At 40.6% G+C, this 21,415-nt stretch overlaps 1 protein-coding gene across 2 annotated transcripts in view; it reads right to left on the bottom strand.

Moving 5' to 3' along the window:
- Positions 1-21,415, bottom strand: part of ECE1 (endothelin converting enzyme 1) — a 155,740-nt gene that overhangs the window by 56,626 nt on the left and 77,699 nt on the right. For both annotated transcript variants that reach the window (XM_053690234.1, XM_053690233.1), the window contains 5 exons: positions 6,431-6,577; positions 5,674-5,739; positions 5,387-5,575; positions 4,671-4,813; positions 4,479-4,593 (listed from right to left, as the gene is read on the bottom strand). In XM_053690234.1, the coding sequence (XP_053546209.1) occupies positions 4,479-4,593; positions 4,671-4,813; positions 5,387-5,575; positions 5,674-5,739; positions 6,431-6,577 (660 nt within the window). The remainder of the gene's footprint in view (positions 1-4,478; positions 4,594-4,670; positions 4,814-5,386; positions 5,576-5,673; positions 5,740-6,430; positions 6,578-21,415) is intronic.

Below are 21,415 nucleotides of genomic sequence, written 5' to 3'. Positions count from 1 at the left end.
TAAGGTACTACTGCAATGCCCCTTGGTCTTAGCACCGCTAGAAGGGACCCTAGTACCTTTGTGAAAATCCTTGGAGCAGTGGCTAATCCGAAAGGAAGCGCCACGAACTGGTAATGTTTGTCCAGGAATGCAAACCTTAGGAACCGATGATGTTCCTTGTGGATAGGAATATGTAGATACGCATCCTTTAAATCCACCGTGGTCATGAATTGACCTTCCTGGATGGAAGGAAGAATAGTTCGAATGGTTTCCATCTTGAACGATGGAACCTTGAGAAACTTGTTTAAGATCTTGAGATCTAAGATTGGTCTGAACGTTCCCTCTTTTTTGGGAACTATGAACAGATTGGAGTAGAACCCCATCCCTTGTTCTCTTAATGGAACAGGATGAATCACTCCCATTTTTAACAGGTCTTCTACACAATGTAAGAACGCCTGTCTTTTTATGTGGTCTGAAGACAACTGAGACCTGTGGAACCTCCCCCTTGGGGGAAGTCCCTTGAATTCCAGAAGATAACCCTGGGAGACTATTTCTAGCGCCCAAGGATCCAGAACATCTCTTGCCCAAGCCTGAGCGAAGAGAGAGAGTCTGCCCCCCACCAGATCCGGTCCCGGATCGGGGGCCAATATTTCATGCTGTCTTGGTAGCAGTGGCAGGTTTCTTGGCCTGCTTTCCCTTGTTCCAGCCTTGCATTGGTCTCCAAGCTGGCTTGGCTTGAGAAGTATTACCCTCTTGCTTAGAGGACGTAGCACTTTGGGCTGGTCCGTTTTTACGAAAGGGACGAAAATTAGGTCTATTTTTTGCCTTGAAAGGCCGATCCTGAGGAAGGGCGTGGCCCTTACCCCCAGTGATATCAGAGATAATCTCTTTCAAGTCAGGGCCAAACAGCGTTTTCCCCTTGAAAGGAATGTTTAGTAGCTTGTTCTTGGAAGACGCATCAGCCGACCAAGATTTCAACCAAAGCGCTCTGCGCGCCACAATAGCAAACCCAGAATTCTTAGCCGCTAACCTAGCCAATTGCAAAGTGGCGTCTAGGGTGAAAGAATTAGCCAATTTGAGAGCATTGATTCTGTCCATAATCTCCTCATAAGGAGGAGAATCACTATCGAGCGCCTTATATCAGTTCATCAAACCAGAAACATGCGGCTGTAGTGACAGGGACAATACATGAAATTGGTTGTAGAAGGTAACCCTGCTGAACAAACATCTTTTTAAGCAAACCTTCTAATTTTTTATCCATAGGATCTTTGAAAGCACAACTATCCTCTATGGGTATAGTGGTGCGTTTATTTAAAGTAGAAACCGCTCCCTCGACCTTGGGGACTGTCTGCCATAAGTCCTTTCTGGGGTCGACCATAGGAAACAATTTTTTAAATATGGGGGGAGGGACGAAAGGAATACCGGGCCTTTCCCATTCTTTATTAACAATGTCCGCCACCCGCTTGGGTATAGGAAAAGCTTCTGGGAGCCCCGGCACCTCTAGGAACTTGTCCATTTTACATAGTTTCTCTGGGATGACCAACTTTTCACAATCATCCAGAGTGGATAATACCTCCTTAAGCAAAATGCGGAGATGTTCCAACTTAAATTTAAATGCAATCACATCAGGTTCAGCCTGTTGAGAAATGTTCCCTGAATCAGTAATTTCTCCCTCAGACAAAACCTCCCTGGCCCCCTCAGATTGGGTTAGGGGCCCTTCAGAGATATTAATATCAGCGTCGTCATGCTCTTCAGTAACTAGAAGAGAGCAGCCACGCTTACGCTGACAAGGGTTCATTTTGGCTAAAATGTTTTTGACAGAATTATCCATTACAGCCGTTAATTGTTGCATAGTAAGGAGTATTGGCGCGCTAGATGTACTAGGGGCCTCCTGAGTGGGCAAGACTCGTGTAGACGAAGGAGGGAATGATGCAGTACCATGCTTACTCCCCTCACTTGAGGAATCATCTTGGGCATCATTGTCATTATCACATAAATCACATTTATTTAAATGAATAGGAATTCTGGCTTCCCCACATTCAGAACACAGTCTATCTGGTAGTTCAGACATGTTAAACAGTCAAAAACTTGATAAGAAAGTACAAAAAACGTTTTAAAATAAAACCGTTACTGTCACTTTAAATTTTAAACTGAACACACTTTATTACTGCAATTGCGAAAAAACATGAAGGAATTGTTCAAAATTCACCAAATTTTCACCACAGTGTCTTAAAGCCTTAAAAGTATTGCACACCAAATTTGGAAGCTTTAACCCTTAAAATAACGGAACCGGAGCCGTTTTAAAACTTTAACCCCTTTACAGTCCCTGGTATCTGCTTTGCTGAGACCCAACCAAACCCAAAGGGGAATACGATACCAAATGACGCCTTCAGAAAGTCTTTTCTAAGTATCAGAGCTCCTCTCACATGCGACTGCATGCCATGCCTCTCAAAAACAAGTGCGCCACACCGGCGCGAAAATGAGGCTCTGCTTATGCTTTGGGAAAGCCCCTAAAGAATAAGGTGTCTAAAACAGTGCCTGCCGATATTATTATATCAAAATACCCAGATAAAATGATTCCTCAAGGCTAAATATGTGTTAATAATGAATCGATTTAGCCCAGAAAAGTCTACAGTCTTAATAAGCCCTTGTGAAGCCCTTATTTACGATCGTAATAAACATGGCTTACCGGATCCCATAGGGAAAATGACAGCTTCCAGCATTACATCGTCTTGTTAGAATGTGTCATACCTCAAGCAGCAAGAGACTGCACACTGTTCCCCCAACTGAAGTTAATTGCTCTCAACAGTCCTGTGTGGAACAGCCATGGATTTTAGTTACGGTTGCTAAAATCATTTTCCTCATACAAACAGAAATCTTCATCTCTTTTCTGTTTCTGAGTAAATAGTACATACCAGCACTATTTCAAAATAACAAACTCTTGATTGAATAATAAAAACTACAGTTAAACACTAAAAAACTCTAAGCCATCTCCGTGGAGATGTTGCCTGTACAACGGCAAAGAGAATGACTGGGGTAGGCGGAGCCTAGGAGGGATCATGTGACCAGCTTTGCTGGGCTCTTTGCCATTTCCTGTTGGGGAAGAGAATATCCCACAAGTAAGGATGACGCCGTGGACCGGACACACCTATGTTGGAGAAATGGATATGAAACCCAAATATTCTCTGATTCAGACAGAACATACAATTAAAAAAAAGAAAAAATCCAACTTCTATTATCAAATTTGCTTCCATGTTATTCTACATTGAAGAGATACCTAAGGAGGAGTCTGGAGCACTATATAGCAGGAAATAGTGCTGCCATATAGTGCTCCAGAAGAGGGCAGGCTTCTGTCCCTGCTCTTAAGCCAAAGAAACCAAGAAAACAGAAAATTTAATAGTGGTAAATTATAAAGTTGTTTAAAATTGCATGCTCTGAATCATGACTAAAGGGATTTGAAACTCAATCTTTTCAAACTCTGTGCAAGGGTTAATAAACACTTAAATACAATCAACAGTGCAAGGGTTAATAAACACTTAAATACAAGCAAAAGTGCAAGGGTTAATAAACACTTAAATACAATCAACAGTGCAATGATTAAACACCAACATATTACATTTTATTTTCTTCTTACATCTCTAAAAAAGCAATTTCCAGGGAACGTTTATAGCCCATTTCATGTAGGAGTAATATCTAAGCCATTTATACTGTATAATCTTGTACGTCTTAAAATATAGTTGTCAATTAATCTAATTTGTACACATTATGGTTTGATAGAATAATGAATGAGATAACCTCATTAGTTATAGCTTGAGTTTGCCATGGAATGTAGTTACTCCTTTGTATACTATACCACGAATCATTTGTATAGGTCAAGAGGTAATACAGACTAGCGCCGTTACATAACGGTGAGGTACAAATGTGACCTATAATCTCATTGCAAAGCTTTGTTTACTAGCAAAACCTGGGAATGTTCGATTTAAAAGTTTATTAAAAAGGAGAATGTGACATTAAAACACTTATGTTAAATGTAAAGATTTGTTTGCCTAGTATGGAATGGGTTATGTTTTGTGTCATATTTGATTTGTCTTGTACTGCATTTCTCCAATAAGAATACATATTAAGTAAAATACATTTATGGTGAAGCTGCCAAAAAAAAAAAAAAGAAGTTGTTACTAATGCAATGCAAGAGACAACGACATCGTTCTAGGAACAGATACTCTGGTTCATGCTCAGTTCATTACAAATCAAACCTATCAGCGTAACACTGAAGAGCTACTTGTATCCTACAATCTAAGGACTAAGATTGGAGCCTCATCTGCCCTGGGAAGCCCCCCTAATACACAGGCATGCAAATCCCACCTTTTTACATATAGTACGCTCTCTACTTGTCATGTAGAGGGGATAAGAATTGGCATTCCCCAAAAACCCAGTTGGCATACTCAGATAGGTAACCATATGTATTCCCCTCCCAATATTGCATTCCATGTTCTCTTTACCTTCTTTGTGCCATACATAACTTCCATGAACTTCTCCTCTGCATCCTGAAATCTCTGGTCCAGGAACGTGCCCGTCTTCTTCACAAGGTTCCACATAATATAATTATTGAGTATTCTATAAGGAAATGAGAGGGGATAATTAATGTCTGAAGAATTAGTTTCTCAGTCTTACTGGGTAAACTGTTTTTCTACCTCTTGTCAGTGGCATTAATCAGAGCAGACACCTCTATCAGATACTCTTTGGCATATACCACCACAGGTTCAGATTCATTAAGCTCCACTAAATGGAAGACCATGCGAAGGAAAGGCATCCAGTCAACTGCGGGCACCAGGCTCTGTAAAATATTATTGTGACCTTAGAGATATAAAGTATGTTTTATATGCACAACAGAGAACCACCACACTAAAAAAAAAATATAGTTTTAAGATCTTTTGCAAAGTATTTAAAGCAAGCCGTCAATTTAGTTAGCTAAATTAGTACCATTTTGCAGTCCAGACACATACCTCTTGTAAAGTCTGCTCTGAGGTGACCAACTATGGACAGATATGAGTACTCTGCACTAATAAACCAGTTACTGTCCAGCATGTAGGAGGGTCAGGTTTAAAATTAAAAAAAAAAAAAAAAATGGTATTTACACCAACCTCTAGGGCCAGTTTAGAATTTTCAGATTTAAAAATTGCACAAAAAGCTGACAAAATGAACAAAAGTGCATTTTTAAGTGGTTTTACAGTGCATAAGTAATGCTTTTATAGGAAGATTCAAATTTCAATTTAACGTCCCTTTAAAAATACTGGTCATATGTTTAACAGATCCAATCTATTAAACTATAAACATCATTTGGAGATGAGCAACATCATTTCCGTACCATTTTAAAAGGCTACGTGCAGTAGACACTCAGATAACTTGCCTTTAGCTCTCCGGCTGTCATTTTATGGTAAATGAGCTCTTCATCTCTGCGTTTCTCCTGGGGGATGGTTATGTTGGCCAAAGCAGTTTCAAAGTCCAGGACTTCCTGCATCTGCTCTCTAGTGCTCTTCTCTTCACCCCCCAGCAAGACTCCCAACTGAACCATAAAGTTCAGATAGGCTGTAAGCACCTGCAAGAGGCAGCAACGGTTAGAGGCGATCAGGAATAACGTAATTGTGACGCAGCAGAACATAACACAGGGCAGACTAGCATAACCTCTGTACTCACTTTCTCATTTTCAGTTTTATTCAGATAGTAGTTTCTTGATGGTAACCCCAATCCAGACTGGTCAATCTAGGTGTAAAACAGTTAATTAACTCCACAGAACAGAGGTTTGCACTAGAAGAGTTAAAGGACCACTAAATGCAGTAGAATTGCATAATTAACAAGTGCACACTAAAAAAGACAATGCAATAACACCTACTCTGAATTTCAAATAAGAAAAAAAAAATTCTCCCATTTTCTGGCCCCTGTGACAGACAGCCAATCACAGACTAGTATACGTATACCCTGTGAGCTTGTGCAAATGCTCAGTAGAAGATTTCCCCCCAGAAAAGTGTGAATATAAAAAAAAAAATGCATAATAGAATTAAATTGGAAAGCATAAAAACTGCATGCTTTAATTCATAACATTTTATTTTGACTTGTGTCCCTTTAACATCTGTAGAACTTTTTTTCTCAAACAAACTTATAAAACACAAAAGACAATATAGCGCAACTGTAAACATTGGCTCTTAGTCTTTAAACTCAGAATTAGATTTTGGCCAAAATGATACCAATCCTTAAAAGCAGAGGGAGGAGAAATGCATGCGCTAAAAACACCTATAAATAGATCATTTAGGTGCACAGGATAACGGTTCATGTTTTATAACGTGATTTATTGTCATTAATTTGGGAAAGGTTAATGTCCGTTCATGCCATTTATTTCTCTGTTTTAAGTTTAAAATGATCAGGCGTGAGTCAGACTTAGCACGGTATAGCTCACCTGGATAACATTGCTGTTGGAGTTTTTGGAGTCCGCGCTCACAAAAATGGAAAAGAAGGGAGAGGTCCGATAATTAGCAGTCACCAACTGTAGAGTCTCCTGAAAGTTGTCTTTGTCCCATGGGCCAGTGATGTTCCAACCACCAATCTGGGAAAATAAATAAATATTACAGCATCTCTGTACACCAGGAAATAGGCAGCACAATTATGCCTAGTGCAGGCAGTGTTTTTAAGTTTAAACATTTCACATGATGCAGTTGACTAAAGAAACAGAAACCAATAGTGAACTTTCACAATTTAGAGCATGTGATAAAACATAAGACTTCTATTAAAAAAACAAACAAATAAAAAAAACTCTTGGTATCCTTTGTTGAAAGGCAGTGCCTTACCTTGACAGCATACTTAAAGGGACAGTCAAGTAAAAAGAAAAAAAAACTCATTTAAATAGGGCATGTAATTTTAAACAACTTCCCAATTTACTTTTATTACCAATTTTGCATGGTTCTCTTGGCATTAGTTGAAAGCTAAACCTAGGAGGTTCATATGCTAATTTCTTAGATCTTGAAGACTGCCTCTAATCTGAATGCATTTTGACCACTAGAGGGCATTAGTTCATGTGTTTCATATAGATAACATTGAGCTCATGCACGTGAAGCGACGTAGGAGTGAGCACGGATTGGCTAAAATGCAAGTCTGTCAAAAGAACTGAAATAAGGCAGCAGAAGCTTAGATACAAGGTAATTAGAGGTAAAACGTGTATTATAACTGTTGGTTATGCAAAACTGGGGAATGGGTAATAAAGGGATTAGCTTTCTTTTTAAACAACAAAAATTCTGGTTTTGACTGTCCCTTTAAGTAGGCTGTACATGTCTTGAGAATTGTATTGCAGCGTCTGCAACATTGTTAAATATTGAGCAGGTGAGCCAATCAGGAGCTGTAGTCAAGCATGCAGCTTTCGTCTCCCCAATGGGACTTTACCTATGTGTTTAACCCTGTTGTGGGGTTTAGAAAGGTAAAATAAAAATAAATAAAAATAGTATACTCTACAGCATAGAACGTTTTCATTTAAATGCCCCTTGTGCTTTTTTTATGAAGATGTTTGAACATTTTTTTTTTTTTAAACAAATAAATACATGTAGACTTAAAGGATAGGGACAAACACCACATTTTACTTGTGCTTTGTGTAAGATTTGAGTTTGATTTGATGTCCCTTTAAACCACATAAGAAACAGATATTACATTTCCCCACATTTGTTTTATTCAGTTGCTATAGGAAGCTCCAGTTTCCTTTATGATTTTACCTAAAGCTAGTTCAGCAGATACAGAAAGAACAAAATCTCCCATTCTCAGTACAGTTGGCTCTTCTTAAATCGGACAGGGTTGGAAAATGTCAACTAGGGTCAGTAGTGAGGGGAAAACCGTCACTTGTCTACGCAGTGATCCCAGCGTCTTTGGCTCAGCCACAACCTTGCCTTATTTTTAACCTCCTTTTAATACACCATTAATAAAATACAATATGAAAATGGGATTATCACAAATAACACTACAGTGTCTATAAGAAAGGGCTCCGAGAGATTTACATGTAATACGGAGATTTCCAGAGTATTTCATGAATTTTTTACAGAATTATATAGATCTGAAGACCAAGACATATCAGAGGGTTTTTGGGATAAAATCAAGACTCCTAAAATATCTAATGAGAATTTAGCAGTGATTAACGCCCCAATCACAGTAGAGGAAATCATAGAGGCTATAACAGCAGCTAAGACCAACAAGGCTGCAGGTCCGGATTGCCTGCCTTTGGAATTTTATAAGATTCTACAATCACAAATAGCTCCAACATTGTTAAAGTTATTTAACTATTATTTCATTGATCATAATAAATGCTCTCCTTACTTTGCTGCGGCTGTAATATCTTTAATCCCGAAAAAAAATAAAGACCCTGAGTTACCCGGTTCGTATAGGCCGATATCAGTCCTTAATACGGACTACAAACTGCTTACAGCGATTCTGGCGAAAAGATTAAAATCCCACCTTGGGTCATTAATTCATGAGAATCAAGCTGGGTTTATGGAAGGGAGGAATCCCGCCAAAAATACGCGCAAGATTTTGACCTTAATTGATTATTTTTGGGATAAGTTTAGAACATCTAGGCATAGAATGAAGGCAGACCTAGCCCTTCTTACTATTGACGCGGAGAAAGCGTTTGATCGCGTCTCCTGGAAACATTTATTTTATTCTTTAGAACAGTTTGGTTTGAAGGGACATGTGCAAGAAGTTATTCGCATTATATATTCGGCCCCGAAGTCAACTTTGCTTATCAATGGTGAACTCTCTCAGTCAGTGGTATTACAGCGGGGTACCCGTCAAGGTTGCCCACTATCTCCATTATTGTTCAATATTTCATTAGAACCACTGGCAATTTTATTGCGTCAGTTAGACGGGATTCGGATCGGGGCACAAAAACTAGTACTGCTGATGTACGCAGATGATATTTTGTTAGGTTTAAATATTAATAAGAATCTTCCAATTTTCCTGGATACGATAAATAGCTTTGGGAAGATCTCGGGTTTTAAAATCAATTTCTCCAAATCTGAACTTTTATGGTTAAATAAAAAAGATAACACTATTAAACACCCTTTCAAAGAAGCAACACAGATAACCTATTTGGGGATTATTCTGAATCCAAACCCACAAGAATAGTATAATTTAAATTATAACAAATGTTTTTCAGATTGTAAGAAAAAAAATGGAGTGGATAAAACTTCCTATCTCGTTATCAGCAAGGGTCACACTTTTAAAAACTATTCTATTCCCAAAAATTTTCTATCTTATACAGAATATTCCATTAGCCATTCATAAAAAAGATATAATGAACTATAATAAGGCTTGCTCTAAATTTCTATGGCAAGGTTCCAAAGCACGAATTTCGGTAGCACGCTTAATGAATAATGTAGAAGCTGCTGGTTTAGCATTACCCAACATATTGCTTTATAGGCAGGCGGCTCGGGTGAAAGTGGCAGTAGACTGGCTGACGGGTCTAGAATAAGTATCTCCAGTAGGATGGGAAACAGCATTAATAACTCTATCGTTTAGATGCTATTTTGCACTGTCCAATTACCGATCTGCCAACACATATCTTCAGTATGGAAACTCTTAAAAATATAATTACAGCTTGGCAAAAGTTTTGTGCGGATCTGGGTTTTTCACCTCATGTGTCTAAATATTTACCCATTACAGGGAACCCTATTTTCATCCCAGGTACTTCAGACCAGGTTTTTAGATCGTGGGCAGAGAAAGGGTTAATCTATGTGGTACAATTCTTAAATATGGACCTAGAGCTATTAACTTATAGGGATATTAGTAACCAATTTGGGCAACTAGCATTAATAATTTTCAGAGGGGGGCATTAATAATTTTCAGAGGGGGGCGTATGCTATTGCACCATTCTACTGTCTTCTCCTGCAAATGTCCTCAGTAGATCAAATAGAACACATAGTTTCCTTATGGGGCAGATTATTCCCACAAATAGATAGTGAGGTAATAAAAAATGCGTTTAAGGTTATTCAAAAGAGTTGGGTTCTGACCACTTGGAGGGAAACAGATCAAAGTGGCTTTTATGGTATATTTAACCCCCAATAAACTGTCCAAATGGTATAATTTACCAATCAGTTGTTCTAGATGTAGCTCAACTGGGGCGGATATGTTGCATTGTTTTTGGGCTTGTCCCAAAATAGCCCAATTTTGGGCCAAGGTAACATATTGGATGAAGGGTACGCTCAAAATCCAATATGACATAGTACCGTTAGAAATATTTTTTCTAGTAAAGGCTCATTTCCCGCCTAGAAACTACAAAATGATTAATTTGATTATAATGATCGGACGTAATTTAATTTTAAAAACATGGAAGGCCAGATCAGCTCCAAATATAAAAGCATTGAAAATCGAACTGATATCACATTATATATTTGAACAATACAACTTGCAGAATACTTCAGATGCTCAATTAGCTACTTTTTTTCAACAATGGCACGGGTTAATCATCTCGCTCCCTTTGGAGACTCAAAGGACGCTGGTTAGGCCCCTGAAAAACTATTTATGTACAATCAAAAGTCTTAGCAGGACATTTTCCAAGTAGTTGGTTAGTGGAAAATATCGATAGTGGATAAGGTAAAATTGATGCGGAATTGGGGCAGGCAAGTTACTGCTGCACCGAGGTGGGAGGGACGGGCGGAGGAGAGAGAAATACCCTTTTTTGATTTGGTTAGTTTGGGGGATCTCCCCCTTTTTTTTTTGTTTGTTTATATTTGTTTTTTTCTTGTGTGATTTTGTGTTTATTAAATGCAAAAATCCAGCATTTTGTGTGAATCAACGCAATTAAGGGCTGGTCTGGTTATATTGAAGCTTATTGAATGTCATGGGGCCCTGCGAGGCGCAAAAGGTATTATATCTGTATAAATGTACATTTTTGTTGGAAATAAAGAAAATTTAAAAATAAAAAAATAAAAACATAATTTATGCTTACCTGATAAATTTCTTTCTGGATACAGTGAGTCCACGGAATCAATTACTAGTGGGAATATCACTCCTGGCCAGCAGGAGGAGGCAGAGAGCACCACAGCAAAGCTGCTATATATGTCACTTCCCTTACCCATAACCCCCAGTCATCCAGCCAAAGTGAAAATGGAAAGAGGGAACACAAAGGTGTAGAGGTGCCTGAGGTTTTAGTTAAAAATAAGTCTTAAAATAAAGGGTGGGCATAAATTATGTTTTCTTTCCTAAGATATGGTGAGTCCACGGAATCGTCAGTTACTAGTGGGAACCAATACCCAAGCTAGAGGACACAGATGATTAGGATGGGCAAGTCAGATAACCTAAACAGAAGGCACCACTGCATGAAGAACCTTTCTCCCAAAAGAAGCCTCAGCCGAGACAAAAATATCAAATTTGGAAAAAGTATGCAGAGCAGCCTTGCAAATCTGTTCTACAGAAGCTTCCTTCTTGAAAGCCCAAGAAGGGACAGCCCTAGTGAAATGAGCTGAAATTCTCTTAGAAGGCTGCTGTCCAGCAGTCTCAAACCAAACTCATACTACTCAACCAAAGAGAAAGTAGCTGAAAGCTCTCTGACCTTTGTTTCCCAGAGAAACAAACCGCAAACTGGAGACAATCTTTAGTCGCCTGTAGATAGAAAATAAAAGCACACACAACAACATTAAAGTTGTGCAACAAATGTTCCTTATGAGAAGATAGATAAGGACACAGAGAAGGAACAACAATACACAGAGAAGGAACAACAATTTTCTGATTAATATATCTATCCGAAACCACTTGGGAAGAAAACCTAGTAAGTATGAATAACCGCCTTAACTGCATGAAAGATACGGCGAATCCCACTGCAAAACAGAGCTCTGAGACTCTCCAAGCAGAAAAAATAGCAATGAGAAACAAAATCTTCCAAAACAACTTAATATCTATGGAAAGTAAAGGCTTAAACAGAGCCTACTGCAAAACTTTAAGAACAAGGGCAAAATCCTAAGGGGGAGCAACTGACTTAGGCACTGATCTACATCAGGCCTGTGTTTGGTGGACGTGCCTTTGTCAGATGCCTATGTGGCAAAAAAAAAAAAAATGCAGAAAACTGACCCTTCAGGGTACTGACTGTCAAACCCTTCTCCAGACCACCCTGGAGAAAGGTTTAAAAAAAAAATTAAAAAAATTCAGAAAAACCCCTGCTTAGACAAAACTAAGCATCCAATCTTCAAAGCAGTCCGCTTCAGAGATTTAGATGAAGGAAAAGACCAATAATCAGAATTCCTCCCTCAGAGGTAGTCTCCATGGTGGAGAGATGACATTTCCACTAGGTCTGCATACCAGATTCTGCAAGGCCACGCAGGGGCTAATCAAATCTCTGCCGCTCATCTGAAAATACGAGTACGGACTCGTGGAAAGAGCAGATGTTCTGACGTTTTTCTTGGATTTCAGTCTTGCATACCTTTTTCAGGACGGTCTGCGGATCACATGACCATAAACCGTACCTTCGAAACTTGGCGTTCTGTCTAAACACCCACAGAAGCCAACTCCTGAAACCGCCCATGTGAGGGTCTACCTATAGAACACTTTCAGATGGAAATGCTCACTCCCCGGGATGAATTATCAGTCTGTTTAGAAGTCAGACTCCCAATTGTCCACCCCTGGAAAGTGGATGACCGACAGCAAATGTGAGCTTCCTCCCACTAAACAATCCAAGTCACCTCCTACATGGCTAAGGAACCCCTAGTTCCTCCCTAATGGTTGATATAAACCCTAGAGGTGATATTGTCCGACTGGAACCAAGCTAGGGTCATCAGAGCATTGCAAATTGCTCTCAACTCCAAGATGTTTAAAGAGGAGAGCAGACACTACTGAGTCCATAAGCCTTAAAGACCCAGACAGCTTACCAGCCCAGCAGGTTGGCATCCGTGTTCATATCACTCAGGAATATCTCCAGAAGCAGATAGATACTCCTGAAAAAAATACTACGGAAGAAAGTCTCTTGTCATCCGATCTGAATCTATCCTTTAAGATAGATCCAAAAGTTCTCCATGTCATGGAAAATGGCAAAAGGAATGATGTCCATGGAATACAATCAGACCAATTCCCTCCATACACAGGGTCACAGAAAAGTGAATAAATATCAACTGCATCTAAATACAAACGCCCAACCTCCTGGTTGCAAGATGGCTAAGCTATCCACCGGCCACTAAAACTTACTGTTGGCCGGACAGAAGACTGCAGAGTGGAGGAAATAAATAAATCCTTGATTTTCTGACCTCTGGAAGACATCTCCTAGATAAAGAATCAAATAAAGGTCAAAGCATACCATACCCGGTGTTTCCAGGCGGTCTCCCATCCAGGTACTGACCAGACCTGACCCTGCATAACTTCCGAGATCAAACTAAATATGGTGCATTCAGGGTATTGTGGCAGTAGTCCCAAATAAATTACCCTTGTAGATAGAACAAGGGAACTCTTCTCCAGATTCATTTCCCATCCCTGGAAAAGAAGATTGGACAAGATCTCTTAAAAGAGAGTTAGCTCAAAGTCAGGATGATACCTGAACAATATATTGTCTAGAAAAACGCACTAGCAATATCCCAAGACCTAAAGGTCTGACTGGGATGGCGCAAACTAAGAAAACTAGAGAAGATTCCGATAAGGAAACAATAAATCTCTCAGGTCTAAGTTCGTTATGAACAGGCCCACTAGAACCAAAGGAGAAAGGATACTACTTTGAAACACAGAATCTGAAATATGAGGTAAATACCTATATCCCGTTCCCAAACTGGGACTGGAACGGTCACTCCCAGAGATGAAGACCCTGAATCCAGTTCAAGGAATGCCTCTCATCCTACTTAGATTGCCGATACTCTAGAAAGAGAAATCTGCCCCTGGGAGGAAAACTTTGCTTGGGTCATGCCTTTTCAAGTCCAATCTAAGTCTCATCCATAAAAGGCGAAAGAGTGCATTTGGAGGAAACCGAAATAATTGAATCTGCAACTGCAGAACTATAAAGCCTAGGCTGTACCACTAAACCACAGGTAGGCTTCTCAGCTGACCACAGATTTCAGCCACAATGCCAGGCAGCTAGTACAGCAAGTCTAATAAGACAAGACATTGCGCAAAATGAACAATTAAACCCATTGATTGTAGATCAGACACCAAAACTTCACCTCCTCCTTGCACCGCAGGCAAAGAGAATGACTGGAGGATATGGGTAAGGGAAGTGACGTATATAGCAGCTTTGCTGTGGTGCTCTTTGCCTCCTCCTGCTGGCCAGGAGTGATATTCCCACTAGTAATTGATTCTGTGGACTCGCCATATCTTAGGAAAGAAAAAGGTAACAGATTAGCACAACACAATGCAGATCAGTTTGCACTACCAATGTGAAAACAGAATTTATGTTTACCTGATAAATTACTTTCTCCAACGGTGTGTCCGGTCCACGGCGTCATCCTTACTTGTGGGATATTCTCTTCCCCAACAGGAAATGGCAAAGAGCCCAGCAAAGCTGGTCACATGATCCCTCCTAGGCTCCGCCTACCCCAGTCATTCGACCGACGTTAAGGAGGAATATTTGCATAGGAGAAACCATATGATACCGTGGTGACTGTAGTTAAAGAAAATAAATTATCAGACCTGATTAAAAAACCAGGGCGGGCCGTGGACCGGACACACCGTTGGAGAAAGTAATTTATCAGGTAAACATAAATTCTGTTTTCTCCAACATAGGTGTGTCCGGTCCACGGCGTCATCCTTACTTGTGGGAACCAATACCAAAGCTTTAGGACACGGATGAAGGGAGGGAGCAAATCAGGTCACCTAAATGGAAGGCACCACGGCTTGCAAAACCTTTCTCCCAAAAATAGCCTCAGAAGAAGCAAAAGTATCAAACTTGTAAAATTTGGTAAAAGTGTGCAGTGAAGACCAAGTCGCTGCCCTACATATCTGATCAACAGAAGCCTCGTTCTTGAAGGCCCATGTGGAAGCCACAGCCCTAGTGGAATGAGCTGTGATTCTTTCAGGAGGCTGCCGTCCGGCAGTCTCGTAAGCCAATCTGATGATGCTTTTAATCCAAAAAGAGAGAGAGGTAGAAGTTGCTTTTTGACCTCTCCTTTTACCAGAATAAACAACAAACAAGGAAGATGTTTGTCTAAAATCCTTTGTAGCATCTAAATAGAATTTTAGAGCGCGAACAACATCCAAATTGTGCAACAAACGTACCTTCTTTGAAACTGGTTTCGGACACAAAGAAGGCACGACTATCTCCTGGTTAATGTTTTTGTTAGAAACAACTTTTGGAAGAAAACCAGGTTTAGTACGTAAAACCACCTTATCTGCATGGAACACCAGATAAGGAGGAGAACACTGCAAAGCAGATAATTCTGAAACTCTTCTAGCAGAAGAAATTGCAACCAAAAACAAAACTTTCCAAGATAATAACTTAATATCAACGGAATGTAAGGGTTCAAACGGAACCCCCTGAAGAACTGAAAGAACTAAGTTGAGACTCCAAGGAGGAGTCAAAGGTTTGTAAACAGGCTTGATTCTAACCAGAGCCTGAACAAAGGCTTGAACATCTGGCACAGCTGCCAGCTTTTTGTGAAGTAACACAGACAAGGCAGAAATCTGTCCCTTCAAGGAACTTGCAGATAATCCTTTCTCCAAACCTTCTTGAAGAAAGGATAGAATCTTAGGAATTTTTACCTTGTCCCAAGGGAATCCTTTAGATTCACACCAACAGATATATTTTTTCCAAATTTTGTGGTAAATTTTTCTAGTTACAGGCTTTCTGGCCTGAACAAGAGTATCAATAACAGAATCTGAGAACCCTCGCTTTGATAAGATCAAGCGTTCAATCTCCAAGCAGTCAGCTGGAGTGAGACCAGATTCGGATGTTCGAACGGACCTTGAACAAGAAGGTCTCGTCTCAAAGGTAGCTTCCATGGTGGAGCCGATGACATATTCACCAGATCTGCATACCAAGTCCTGCGTGGCCATGCAGGAGCTATCAAGATCACCGACGCCCTCTCCTGATTGATCCTGGCTACCAGCCTGGGGATGAGAGGAAACGGCGGGAATACATAAGCTAGTTTGAAGGTCCAAGGTGCTACTAGTGCATCTACTAGAGTCGCCTTGGGATCCCTGGATCTGGACCCGTAGCAAGGAACCTTGAAGTTCTGACGAGAGGCCATCAGATCCATGTCTGGAATGCCCCACAGTTGAGTGATTTGGGCAAAGATTTCCGGATGGAGTTCCCACTCCCCCGGATGCAATGTCTGACGACTCAGAAAATCCGCTTCCCAATTTTCCACTCCTGGGATGTGGATTGCAGACAGGTGGCAGAAGCGAGTCTCCGCCCATTGAATGATTTTGGTCACTTCTTCCATCGCCAGGGAACTCCTTGTTCCCCCCTGATGGTTGATGTACGCAACAGTCATGTTGTCTGATTGAAACCGTATGAACTTGGCCCTCGCTAGCTGAGGCCAAGCCTTGAGAGCATTGAATATCGCTCTCAGTTCCAGAATATTTATCGGTAGAAGAGATTCTTCCCGAGACCAAAGACCCTGAGCTTTCAGGGATCCCCAGACCGCGCCCCAGCCCATCAGACTGGCGTCGGTCATGACAATGACCCACTCTGGTCTGCGGAAGGTCATCCCTTGTGACAGGTTGTCCAGGGACAGCCACCAACGGAGTGAGTCTCTGGTCCTCTGATTAACTTGTATCTTCGGAGACAAGTCTGTATAGTCCCCATTCCACTGACTGAGCATACACAGTTGTAATGGTCTTAGATGAATGCGCGCAAAAGGAACTATGTCCATTGCCGCTACCATCAAACCTATCACTTCCATGCACTGCGCTATGGAAGGAAGAGGAACGGAATGAAGTATCCGACAAGAGTTTAGAAGTTTTGTTTTTCTGGCCTCTGTCAGAAAAATCCTCATTTCTAAGGAGTCTATTATTGTTCCCAAGAAGGGAACTCTTGTCGACGGAGATAGAGAACTCTTTTCCACGTTCACTTTCCATCCGTGAGATCTGAGAAAGGCCAGGACTATGTCCGTGTGAGCCTTTGCTTGAGGAAGGGACGACGCTTGAATCAGAATGTCGTCCAAGTAAGGTACTACTGCAATGCCCCTTGGTCTTAGCACCGCTAGAAGGGACCCTAGTACCTTTGTGAAAATCCTTGGAGCAGTGGCTAATCCGAAAGGAAGCGCCACGAACTGGTAATGCTTGTCCAGGAATGCGAACCTTAGGAACCGATGATGTTCCTTGTGGATAGGAATATGTAGATACGCATCCTTTAAATCCACCGTGGTCATGAATTGACCTTCCTGGATGGAAGGAAGAATTGTTCGAATGGTTTCCATTTTGAACGATGGAACCTTGAGAAACTTGTTTAAGATCTTGAGATCTAAGATTGGTCTGAACGTTCCCTCTTTTTTGGGAACTATGAACAGATTGGAGTAGAACCCCATCCCTTGTTCTCCTAATGGAACAGGATGAATCACTCCCATTTTTAACAGGTCTTCTACACAATGTAAGAATGCCTGTCTTTTTATGTGGTCTGAAGACAACTGAGACCTGTGGAACCTCCCCCTTGGGGGAAGCCCCTTGAATTCCAGAAGATAACCTTGGGAGACTATTTCTAGTGCCCAAGGATCCAGAACATCTCTTGCCCAAGCCTGAGCGAAGAGAGAGAGTCTGCCCCCCACCAGATCCGGTCCCGGATCGGGGGCCAACATTTCATGCTGTCTTGGTAGCAGTGGCAGGTTTCTTGGCCTGCTTTCCCTTGTTCCAGCCTTGCATTGGTCTCCAAGCTGGCTTGGCTTGAGAAGTATTACCCTCTTGCTTAGAGGACGTAGCACTTTGGGCTGGTCCGTTTCTACGAAAGGGACGAAAATTAGGTTTATTTTTGGCCTTGAAAGACCGATCCTGAGGAAGGGCGTGGCCCTTACCCCCAGTGATATCAGAGATAATCTCTTTCAAGTCAGGGCCAAACAGCGTTTTCCCCTTGAAAGGAATGTTAAGTAGTTTGTTCTTGGAAGACGCATCAGCTGACCAAGATTTCAACCAAAGCGCTCTGCGCGCCACAATAGCAAACCCAGAATTCTTAGCCGCTAACCTAGCCAATTGCAAAGTGGCGTCTAGGGTGAAAGAATTAGCCAATTTGAGAGCACGGATTCTGTCCATAATCTCCTCATAAGGAGGAGAATCACTATCGACCGCCTTTACTAGCTCATCGAACCAGAAACACGCGGCTGTAGTGACAGGGACAATGCATGAAATTGGTTGTAGAAGGTAACCCTGCTGAACAAACATCTTTTTAAGTAAACCTTCTAATTTTTTATCCATAGGATCTTTGAAAGCACAACTATCTTCTATGGGTATAGTGGTGCGTTTGTTTAAAGTGGAAACCGCTCCCTCGACCTTGGGGACTGTCTGCCATAAGTCCTTTCTGGGGTCGACCATAGGAAACAATTTTTTAAATATGGGGGGAGGGACGAAAGGTATACCGGGCCTTTCCCATTCTTTATTTACAATGTCCGCCACCCGCTTGGGTATAGGAAAAGCTTCTGGGAGCCCCGGGACCTCTAGGAACTTGTCCATTTTACATAGTTTCTCTGGGATGATCAAATTCTCACAATCATCCAGAGTGGATAATACCTCCTTAAGCAGAGCGCGGAGATGTTCCAACTTAAAATTAAATGTAATCACATCGGGTTCAGCTTGTTGAGAAATTTTCCCTGAATCTGAAATTTCTCCCTCAGACAAAACCTCCCTGGCCCCATCAGACTGGTGTAGGGGCATTTCAGAACCATTATCATCAGCGTCGTCATGCTCTTCAGTATCTAAAACAGAGCAGTCGCGCTTACGCTGATAAGTGGGCATTTTGGCTAAAATGTTTTTGATAGAATTATCCATTACAGCCGTTAATTGTTGCATAGTAAGGAGTATTGGCGCGATAGATGTACTAGGGGCCTCCTGAGTGGGCAAGACTCGTGTAGACGAAGGAGGGAAAGATGCAGTACCATGCTTACTCCCCTCACTTGAGGAATCATCTTGGGCATCGTTTTCATTGTCACATAAATCACATTTATTTAAATGAGAAGGAACCCTGGCTTCCCCACATTCAGAACACAGTCTATCTGGTAGTTCAGACATGTTAAACAGGCATAAACTTGATAACAAAGTACAAAAAACGTTTTAAAATAAAACCGTTACTGTCACTTTAAATTTTAAACTGAACACACTTTATTACTGCAATTGCGAAAAAATATGAAGGAATTGTTCAAAATTCACCAAAATTTCACCACAGTGTCTTAAAGCCTTAAAAGTATTGCACACCAAATTTGGAAGCTTTAACCCTTAAAATAACGGAACCGGAGCCGTTTTTAACTTTAACCCCTTTACAGTCCCTGGTATCTGCTTTGCTGAGACCCAACCAAGCCCAAAGGGGAATACGATACCAAATGACGCCTTCAGAAAGTCTTTTCTATGTATCAGAGCTCCTCACACATGCGACTGCATGTCATGCCTCTCAAAAACAAGTGCGCAATACCGGCGCGAAAATGAGGCTCTGCCTATGATTAGGGAAAGCCCCTAAAGAATAAGGTGTCTAAAACAGTGCCTGCCGATATAATTTTACCAAAATACCCAGATTAAATGATTCCTCAAGGCTAAATATGTGTAATATATGAATCGATTTAGCCCAGAAAAAGTCTACAGTCTTAATAAGCCCTTGTGAAGCCCTTATTTACTATCTTAATAAACATGGCTTACCGGATCCCATAGGGAAAATGACAGCTTCCAGCATTACATCGTCTTGTTAGAATGTGTCATACCTCAAGCAGCAAGAGACTGCTCACTGTTCCCCCAACTGAAGTTAATTCCTCTCAACAGTCCTGTGTGGAACAGCCATGGATTTTAATAACGGTTGCTAAAATCATTTTCCTCATACAAACAGAAATCTTCATCTCTTTTCTGTTTCAGAGTAAATAGTACATACCAGCACTATTTTAAAATAACAAACTCTTGATTGAATAATAAAAACTACAGTTAAACACTAAAAAACTCTAAGCCATCTCCGTGGAGATGTTGCCTGTACAACGGCAAAGAGAATGACTGGGGTAGGCGGAGCCTAGGAGGGATCATGTGACCAGCTTTGCTGGGCTCTTTGCCATTTCCTGTTGGGGAAGAGAATATCCCACAAGTAAGGATGACGCCGTGGACCGGACACACCTATGTTGGAGAAAGGAACATTAAAAACAAAAGGTTTTCTTTCATGAATCAGAAGTAAATTAGAAAGTGGTTTAAAATGGTATCCTCTATTATCTAATTTGCTTCATTCTCTTGATATTCTTTCCTGTAAAGCATATCTAGATAGGCTCAGTAGCTTCTGATTGGTGGCTGCACATAGATGCCTCATGTGATTGGTTCACCAATGTGCATTGCTATTTCTTTAACAAAGGGTATCTAAAGATTGCAGCAAATTAAATAGAAGTAAATCGGAATGTTTAAAATTGTATTCTCAATCTGAATTGTGAAAGAAAATTTTTGGGTTTAATGGCCCTTTAACACTAAATACATTTTATAATTATAGTATTGAAGTTAATGCCGACGTGTTGAAATCTATCTTTCACTACATTCCAGTGCTGATGTGTTTGAAGGAGTTACTGCACATGTGCAGATACATGCAGTGTAACCTAGGTTACAAAATAGCGGCCCCCATAATTAGAGGGAGGTGCATGAAATGTATTTAGGGTTTAGTCTCCCTTTAATAGTCCCTATTAGGGAAGTGCACCATGTGACCAGTTTTATATTCCAAGATGCGATGAACTTTTTTAAAAAAAAAAAAATTAAAAATGTACAGTAAACACCTTGACATTTGTATAAAAAAAAAATGTTAGTTTTGTGTCGAATGGAGCGGTGATGTGAAGATCTGGATTTGCACAGATTTTAGTGTGTTGCGGTTTAAAAAGAATAAATCCAGCTCCAAAAAGATCTGAATTCCTCGAGCAGCTGCCTTCCTCCCCATTCAGCAGTGAACAAAAACTGCTGAATGCATACGTCGCATGAAACAACTTTACAATATACTTTATTTTGCTCCCTTTTCACAAAATGTAGCAATTTCCAAGATTTTCCAAACTCCCAGAACTTTAAAAATGCACACAGCGGACTTCTCAAATGGTAACTCTGCTACATATCTGTCCTTAGTATAAAGTGAATTGTTTTGAAGTTAACTGATAAAACTAATTATTCTGGCGTTTAGCTATATAATTGCAGTAAAAAGGATATTAATTTGTTTAACATATCAGCCAAGTCTTGAAGGTTTAATTTTGACTAGACTATCCCTTTATGATTCAGATAGAGCAGCAATATTAAGCAACTGTCTAATTTACTCTTTTTCTTAATTTTTCTTCGTTCTCTTTATCTTTATTTGAAAAAGCAG

Source organism: Bombina bombina, chromosome 8 (assembly GCF_027579735.1).
Source record: "Bombina bombina isolate aBomBom1 chromosome 8, aBomBom1.pri, whole genome shotgun sequence".
NCBI lineage: Eukaryota > Metazoa > Chordata > Amphibia > Anura > Bombinatoridae > Bombina > Bombina bombina.
The sequence above is the reverse complement of the archived record's forward strand: the minus strand, read 5'-3'. Positions and strand labels throughout refer to the sequence as shown.